Genomic DNA, 8,715 nt, shown 5'->3' on the forward strand with positions numbered 1-8,715 from the left:
GATGCCATTTGAAGAAAGGGCAGAGATCAGGGTGATGTCTACAAGCCAAGGGTTGCTAAGGAATGCCAGCAAACCACCAGAAGCCAGGGGACGGAATGGGACAGATAATCTAGCACAGCCTCAGAAGCCAAACCTGCTGACACCTCGATCTTGGACCTCCCAAGAGAGGCTTCCAGAATTGTGAGCTGGTACATTTCTGTCGTTGAAGCCCTACCCCTGGCCCCCCACTCCTGGTACTTTGTTACCTCAGCTTGAGCACACATTCTCCCCAACCCCCAATTATTTAAAATCACATTGTAGATGTCAGATCATTTTTTTCTGATGCCTTTTTCCATCCTGATCTGCCTGAGGGATTCCAGCCCAGGGGAACGAGTTCTGGCCCATTTTTTGAAACTCGACATGGGCAGGGAGGGTTTGGTCTCACCCTGTTCCCTGATGGCTATGCCACAGAGAGCTGAGCACATTACTCCTAGTTCTATCTAGACTAGGCTGGGTACCGTCAGGACAACAGCAGGGTCTTTAGGCCTTGATGCCCCACTGGGCCTCCAGAGGCAGAGGGAGGGAGGGGCGGGTAACAGTTTGGCTCAAGCCCACACAGCAATTCCTGCCTGGCCCCTGCGCCCCTTCTTACTACTGGCTCCAAATGGCTTTTTCTTTTATAGTCCTATCTGGTGCTTTAAGGATCAAAATTTATGTCCATGGAGATTTTCAAAGAATGTGTTGCAAGCTCCGAGGGCACTCCCGAGAGAGGCATTCCTGAGATGTTTTCAGCAAGGGTCAGCCCAGCTGATGGGTGGTCACTGTGGCGGACTGGCCTGGCCAGGCCCGCACATGCAGATGGCAGTCTCATCTAACTTCAAAGAAATTGGCCACATGATTTTATAGTCTGTTTAAAAAATTAACTTTGGGGGAGGGGGAAATGACATTAGCAGACTCAAGGTAACAGTTTGATGTTTTTAAACATGTATTTATTCACTTGTTTATTGACCATATTGATTCCGACTCTGCTCAGGGGAATCACTGTAATGACAGTTCAAGTTTGCATATGGCACCTACTCATGGAATCGAGACCACACATGGGACTAAAGGACAGTACCAAATGGGACCGCAGACGCTGTCAGGGATGCGAGTACATGATGAGTGCCCAGGAACCAGGAGGTGCCAGGAACAGGTTTGTGGGGACGGGCAGCACTCATGCTCCTGCGCGCTCCTGGAGGCTGCCCCACCCAGGGAAGCAACTCTGAGTCACTTCTATAAACAGTGCTGAGGAGAGAGGTACTGGCGGTGCCCAGCCCCGGGGCAAGAGCCCAACTTGCCAGATGGAATTGTTCACAACATGACAATGAGCTGTTCTGTTTCTCCTCTGTGATTAGAAAAATAAAATTTATCTTAACAAAAGAAAAGAGAGAATTGGGCAGGAGCTTGGTGAGGCTCTCTGCCGAGTTACCCCTTCCGGGTCACGATACCCATCCGGCCACACTGTGGGCTCACCTTCTTACCAGGATGAGGGGTCTGGGCAGTGCGACTCTTGCAGGGTGGGTGTGAGGCCCCCAAACCCACCAGGGGCTTGGCCTGGCTCAGAGCAGGCACCTGGCATGGAGCTCTGCAGGAAGGGCAGCCACCGTGCCCTGGGGGGCATAGGGTGGGGGCTCATGGGAAGTCACGGTAGGGAAGGCGGAAAGGGTAGAGGGGCGTATAGCGTGAGTCATGCCAGAGCAGCTTCTCCTCCAGGAAGGCAACAGTCTGCAGGGTCAGGACCAGCGTCTGGTGCTTCAGCATGCTATGCACGTTCAGGCCTGGTGCGGGGGGAGGGGGTCAAGGTGGGTACAGTCAGGGTGGAGCTGCACCCCACATCTGGAGCCCCTTTCCCTCCTCTGGGGAGCGCTGGCGTGGGGTCATGAGCCCTGTGGATTGGGATTTAAACTCTGGCTCAGACGCTCACTGCTGGGGAGACCCTGGGCAGGGGACTGTATTCAGCCTGTCAATGTGGCATGCCAGGCTCTGCCCTCTGCTTGGCAGTGATTCCCATTTCACACTCAGTGGGTGGGTACAGACCATAGAGCAGATGAATAAACGAAGGGCAGCGAGTGTGGCTGCAATTAGCGAGGGAGCATGAGGGGAGGAGCAGGGGTGGGGACAGAGCAGGTCATGCAGGATCTGGGGAGAGAGGGAGGCCCCTCAAGGAATTTAGAACCTGGGCTTTTCCCCTGAAAGTGGTGGGAGCCATGGAGAGTTGTGAGCAGAGGGATGTCCCACAGTCAGTACTCTGGAAGCGCCCTCTGTTGCTTTGTGTGTGTAGAGGACAGAGTGTAGGGATGAGTGAGAGGGATTATATCTACTGGTCCAGGGTGGGGCTGGCCCAGGGTGGTTAAGAGGTGTGTTTAAAGACAGAGCCGACCGGGTGAGCTGACCTACGAGTGGAAGGTGACACTGCAGTGTGGGGCTTGACCTGAGCCACTGGAAGGAAGGAGATACTGAGATGCCTGTGAGACCCCTTTGTGCAGCTATCCAGGAGGCAGCTGGACATGCAATGAGAGGACTGGGAGAGAGCTCTGAGGATCAGGCAACGTGGTGATGGGTATAACGTGCTCAGGACAGACCTGATCTTGCCTGTCCAACTCTCTGAGTGAGGAGCCAGATAGGGACAGCCAGTGGGCCCTCACACTCAATCCACAGCCAGGACTGTGACCCGAGCTTGGACAGATGCGATCCCAGAGTGTTTGAGAGAGACGTCATTCTCCGGACACTCCATTTGGGCCAGACGAGGGTTGGGGAGAGTGCACTGCTCAAGGCCACTCAGTGACTGAGAGGGAGATACAGGATTTAAACTGGCCCATGCACTCTCCGGGGACCTGGGGGCAGACTGGTGCCCTTCACTCACCAACAGCCGGAACCAGGTTGAAGGTCTTGAGCCCGGAGGTGGCTGCCACTATATTCTGAGGCATGTCCTCATATGCTCTGAAACAGAGGCCAGGAGGTGAGCCCCGCAGAGGATGGAGCTTGGCCCCTCCCCCATCTGCCCTGCACCCTCACAAGTCCACCAGGAGCACGGAGTCCCCCCAGCGGCGGTAGCAGGCCAGCTCCGTCAGGTACTGGGGGTCTGCAGTCGGCAGCTCCAGGGAGTCCACGATGTGCAGGTTGTCCTGGTGGGAGGATAGAACAGATGGTCTGAGCCACGCCACCAAACCCCTGTAGCTGCCTGGGCTCCCCAGATCTCACGGCCCACATCCCAGGACCTTAGTGGCTCCCAGCAGGTGGGATCAGGGTTGTACCTGGGCCAGCTTGACAGTCAGCGCCACCTTGAGGCCCTGCACCCGCACTTTCATGGGCAGCATGTAGTAGTAGCTTGTGGGGCCCCGGGGGCCATGGGCAACGCCTCCTGCGGGGACAGAGGTGTGTGAACGGGGAGGGCCAGATATCTGCCCCAGTGGCTGGTGTGGGGTTGGGGAGGCTGCCAGCAGCCAGGCTGAATTCAGCAAGAGGACAGGGCCTCGGGTAGGGATGGAAAGGGGAGGCTAGATTGGGCATCACCTGGGACAGGTGACTTCCCCTCCCTGGGTGTGTGTTTCCTCAGCCATCAAACTCTGAGTGAGGGCTGTCTACCTGTGTGTTCACTGTCTGCTGGGCCCTGGAGTGCAGCAAGGAAGAGGACGGACAGGATCTTTGTCCTCATGCCATTCATATTAAGACAGAGGCTTGACCACAGAGGAACTCAGGGGTGGACAGGGTAGCACAAGAGTTGTGGGGGGCAGATGACCCAAAGAAAGGTCAGGGAAGGCTTCCCGGAGGAGGTGACCCAAACACATCAGAAGGATAATAGGAGTTGGCCAGGCAAATGGGAGATGACTGAGTGCTGTCTAGTCAGGAAGGGCACAAAGACGACAAGGGGATGGGGGCTGCAGCCACCAGTGCCTGGAATGCCAAAGTAAGAAGCTGAGACCACACAAAACCCACAGGAGCCACGAGGTACTCTGATGAGAGAGGCCAAGCCCAGAACTGGTGGGGTGGTGGAGATAGGAAAAAGTGAACGACTCTCAGATCTCTGCCTGCACATGGGCAGTGGGGTCTGTAGGCCTGAGGCCTGCTGCCCCTGCCGTGGTGGGTTGATAAGGTGGAGGGAACGGGACCGAGGAGACAACACACCACACGTATGTGAAGAAACACCCAGACCCTGCGTTAACCCAGAGCCCCTATCCGCCCTGCCTGCTTACCTCCTCGCCAGAGAGGGGAGCGAATGCTGCCGTGCCTGGCGCGCCCACTGCCTTTCTGTGGCCAGGGCTTCCGGCCACCACCCCGTACCTCAGCCCTAGTCTTGGTCTTGGCATAGCTCTGTGAGCACAAAGTGAGGAGATAGTCAGGTTTGCAAGGCAGATGTCACTGCAGTCGAAAGGCACCAGGTCCAGGAATGTAGCTGTGACCTGGGAAGACTGGGCCTGCTGCTGGGAATGCCAAGGAGGCACAGAGATTGGGGCTCTATAGTGACAAGCACAGATCACTTTTGGAGGGAAGGAAGGATAAAGAAATTAAGAATTTCTCCCTCCAGTCCAGAATGTCAGCCTCAGAAAGGCAGGGGCTCTGCCGCCTGGCACACAGCAGCTGCTCAGCATTTTCTGAATTTTAACATGGCTGCAACTGAAAGGAAGGTGGGGCATGGGGAAAGATATGGCTAGAATTGGGGAGAGGAGCAGGGTGGGGGATCATGATGGACTTCCAACGCCAGGCTGATGACTTCATTCCTAGAGCGACAAGGGGCGGGGGGGGAGGCGGGGGGGGGGGGGGGTCGGGGCAGAGGGGTGGGGTGTGTGTGGGCGGGAATAGGCTGGGGGAGGGCTTGCTGGATTTCTGAGGTGGGCAGGCAGCAGGCGGGAGACATTAATTGATAATGGCTTTTTCAGTGCTCTTGGCATAAATTCCAAAGTCCTCACCATTGTTCCTGCTGACTCCACGGCCACACTGGGCTGTTTTTGGTCCCTTCTACAAGGCCTTTGCATGTACAATTCCTACTATTTCCACCCCACACCAGCCCCACTACCCCCTTTATCTAGTTAGCTCCTCCTGCACACCTGAAGTTAAATGACCCTTTCCATGGGACAACTTCCCTAATTATACATCTGCAGGTGTGACTACCTGATTTATATTCACCTCTCCAATTAGACTGCGAGCTTCATGAGGGCAGGGGTCTTGCCTGTCTCGTCCACTAGCACGATGCCCAGTATAAGGTGGGTGTTTAGAAAACGTCTGGCAAATGACCCATCAGTGAATGTTTCAGGAGAGAGGAGACGGGCCCGGGCCCAGCAATTCAGAGAAGACATGCTAAAGAGCTTCTTCTGCCTCCTTCTCCCCACCTCACCCCACTCGAGACACTCACAATTCTCTTGAAGTTCTTCTGCCAGATGGCAACCTGGTGCAGGATATCCAGCCTGTGGAGGTAGGAGACATGAGAGATCCGCTTCCACTTAAAACCCTCCCAAGGCCCCCATCCCACGAAATGAAAACCCAGGCTCCTCCCTCATACCTGCAGGGCCCTGTGTGATCTGCCTCCACCCCTTTCCCACTCCAGCTAGTGGTACCTCCAGCTCCACTACATTTTATTCTGTGAAATGGAGTCCGGCCTCTAGGCCTCTGCACTTGCTGTTCCCCCTGCCTGAAATGCTCTTCCACTGGCTGGGGTTCTTTCTCAGCCTACAGGTCTCAGCCCAAACAAGATCCAGAGGAGCTCCTTTGCAAAAAAGAGAGTCGCCGGTACCCACGGCCCTCTGTCTCATCTTACTTCTTTCCTAACATTACAGCTTACTTAATGCCACCTTCTTTCTGAACTCATTTGCCTCTCTAGCCCTGCACTGTTCCATGCGGTAGACACTGGCCACATGTGTGGCTACTGGACACCTAAAATATGGCCAGTGCCACATGCTGAAATAATATCTTAGATATATCAGGTTAAATAAGATACATTATTAAAATCAATCTCACTTGTTTCTTCCTATTTTTCAAAAACTGTGACTATCGGAAGAATTTAAATTACGCATTATGTTGGCTCACATTATGAGTCTATGTTGAACATGGCAGTCAGGGTAGTCTGCCAGGGGTTGGCAAACTATGGTTAGTAGGCCAAATCTGGCCTGCTGCCTCTTTTCATAAATGTTTTACTGGAACATAGCCATGCTCATTTGTTTATGTATCGTCTACAGCTGTTTTCACACTACACTGGCAGAGATGAATACTTGCCATGGAAACGTTATAGTCTGCAAAGCCTAAAATATTTACTGTCTGGCCCTTTACAGAAGTTTGCTGACCTCTGCTCTAGACTGTAAGCGACATCAGTGCTCATTCACTACACCTAAAATGGAATCTGGCACAGAGCAGGTGCTTCAGATATTTACAGAATAAACAAAATATATTGTTTTTAACTTTTTTTGTCACCCTCTACCAGATTAGGACTCTGTAAAGGCAGGGGCAAGTCATACAAATTACAGTAAGAGTAATGAATTAATAGCACTTATTGTGGGCCAGACACAGTGCACATGAGAGACATCTTACACCTCAGCAGTCAATAATCCAGCCCTGGGAGTGGGCCCACATAAACTTGAGATCCTGGTTCTAAAGTTTACAAGCTGTGTGACCTTGAGTAAATTTCATAACTTGTCTGTGTTCAGTTTCTTTATCTACAAAATAAGGATAACAGAACCCCTTCCTAGGGTTGCTGAGATTTAGTTAACTAAAATGCAAACAGGCTGTCCCAGGCACATGATAAGGATTTAGATATTGTTGTGATTTTTTTTTTTTTGCAAAAAGCAATCACAGCAACGATAATCAACATTTCTGTAGAACTTATTAGGTGCCCAAATTAACTCATTTAATCATCTCAGCAACCTCTTGAGGTCTGAGAATAGAGACACTAAAGCACAAGGGGAGAAGGCAGGATTTGAACCCAGAGGTTCTTCATCCTTAACCCCTACAGGCTTCAGAGCTCTGCGTCCTTAATCTCTCATCTCTCAACCTGACACAACTCTGCAGCAGGGAAAACCATCATCCCCCTTTGACAGGTGGAGAAACTAGGCTCAAGTCCTGGTTATCCTGATTCCCAAACCCGCGCTCCTCGTCCCTCTGGCACTCAGTTCACCATTTCAGCTCCTGATTACCTGGGCGCCGTGGAGAAAACGTCCGGGTGCAGCTCGGCCAGACCCACGCGCTCCTGCTCATAGCCCCGCAGGGACTCCACCCAGGCCTGTACGGGACGCTTGTGCGCGGGTACCGGGAGCTCGCACTTGCGCAGTACCGGTGCCTGGGGACCTGAAGCAATTGAGAGGTCAGGGACAAAGGTCAGAGCTCCTGGTCGCTGCCCTTCCCAGGGCGACGCCGGCAACCTCACCCGCGCTCGCCAACGGCTCTGGCTTCTCTGGCGGCTGCACTGCCTCTTCTGCCAGCGCGTTCAAGCCCTGTAAGCGGTGGGCGAAAGTGAAAGACGACCCTTGGACCCTTCAACCTTTGTCCTCCGACCTCGCCCTCAGTCCCTGGCCTCACCCGGCAGCCCGTGGGCCGAAGCCAGGCCCGCACCCCGGACCGGAGTAGCTGCAGCATTGCCTCGCAGCTCCCCACGCGGAGAGGTCAAGGCTCCCCCTGGGCTCGCTCGGCGCCTCGCGATGACGTCACGCCCTCGATGCTGCCTGCTCCGCTCAGATTCGGCGCGGGGAAGCGGAGCATGCAAGAGCGAGAACCGCGGGGCCCGGACCAGAGTCCCCCACTGCCACCCCAAAACTAACTCCCGAAACCCAGTTTTCCCTTCCGGCCTAAAGGGCCCTCTGCGACGCCTGGGAACGCAACCTCACATCAAGAAGCCCCGCCCCTCCGTAGGCCTTGCCCTCTTGGGTCCCGTCCACAAAGAGCCTTAAGCAGGAACCCAGCCAATGAGACCTCTCCTTCCCAAAGGGCACGTTCCCCGTTCAGCCAATGAGCGTTAAGTCCGGAAAAGTGGTCCGCCCACGAGTGAGCAGTTCTGGGGCGGACACCTAAGGGAATATGACCAATAACTGTTAGGCTTTGGTTTCAGCCACACCCTCCCGCCCCTGGGCCCCATCTAGCCGCCAAGGCTCGCCAAGGCGGTTTTTCTCTCTCCAATAGTGTGGTTTTGTTTGTTTCAATGCAGGGCCTTATCTTCCACCGAAAGCTCTCAGGATTGGACCTGCCGGACCGTGCCTAACCCTCAGGGCAGGGCTATGTCTCCCTCAATCCCTTCAGATTGGGTCTGTGTCTCCCTCACCCCCTAGGTCAGGGTCCTGTCCCCTCTCAGACCTGACAGGGCGCTCCAAAGACAGAGCAAAGTGGGGAGTCCACAGATCCTGAATTGCCTCTCGTTGCCCCACCCCTCAGCCGAAGTCCAATAATCATTTTTAGGTTCTTTGCCACGTTGTCCTCACGACCTCCAGGCGGGGCCATAAGCCCATAGCAGCCTTCCCTGCCTGGTCTGACCCGATCACCTTGGAGGTGAGTGCGGTCTGGACTGAGCTCAATGGCAGAGAACGTGGTCTCCGAGCCAACCTCGGGTTCCTCAGCTGGAAAATGGGCTGTTGTGAGACTTCAGTGATATAATGGAGACAAAGCGTGCCATTATTATTATTATTAAAGTTGAGTTTTGTTATTAAAGCAACGCAAAAGCCAAGGTAGGGTTGGGGGTGGACCTTGAATGATATGCTAAAGATGTGAACTTTTTTTTTTGCA

General features: G+C 54.1%; 1 protein-coding gene across 2 annotated transcripts; it reads right to left on the reverse strand.

The window, feature by feature from the left end:
* Positions 1–946: 946 nt before the first annotated feature.
* Positions 947–7,857, reverse strand: MRPL4 (mitochondrial ribosomal protein L4). 2 transcript variants are annotated; one of them, XR_005655021.1, is made up of 10 exons: positions 7,522–7,857; positions 7,370–7,436; positions 7,140–7,290; positions 5,369–5,420; positions 4,212–4,329; positions 3,273–3,379; positions 3,034–3,143; positions 2,882–2,958; positions 1,492–1,796; positions 947–1,363 (listed from the first exon to the last, which is right to left on the reverse strand). XR_005655021.1 is itself a non-coding variant. In XM_039873246.1 (9 exons), the coding sequence occupies exons 1-9, from the start codon at positions 7,576–7,578 to the stop codon at positions 1,651–1,653; spliced, it is 885 nt and encodes a 294-aa protein (XP_039729180.1). In that variant the 5' UTR covers positions 7,579–7,857; the 3' UTR covers positions 947–1,650. The 2 variants fall into 2 exon arrangements, 1 of the variants encoding a protein (XP_039729180.1); XM_039873246.1 differs by having other exon boundaries at positions 947–1,796.
* Positions 7,858–8,715: the final 858 nt, after the last annotated feature.

The sequence above is a fragment of the Pteropus medius genome, unplaced genomic scaffold (assembly GCF_902729225.1).
Source record: "Pteropus medius unplaced genomic scaffold, Ma_sr-lr_union100, whole genome shotgun sequence".
NCBI lineage: Eukaryota > Metazoa > Chordata > Mammalia > Chiroptera > Pteropodidae > Pteropus > Pteropus medius.

What these genes read in the sequence shown, in the direction of transcription:
- MRPL4 (XM_039873246.1), bottom strand. Translation starts at nt 7,578, where the DNA reads ATGCTGCAGCTACTCCGGTCCGGGGTGCGGGCCTGGCTTCGGCCCACG. An exon ending in GTTTTCTCCACGGCGCCCAG is followed by an intron (nt 5,421 to 7,139) that starts GTAATCAGGAGC and finishes CTACCTCCACAG; the next exon opens with GCTGGATATCCTGCACCAGG. An exon ending in CAACCTGGTTCCGGCTGTTG is followed by an intron (nt 1,797 to 2,881) that starts GTGAGTGAAGGG and finishes CCCCCGCACCAG; the next exon opens with GCCTGAACGTGCATAGCATG.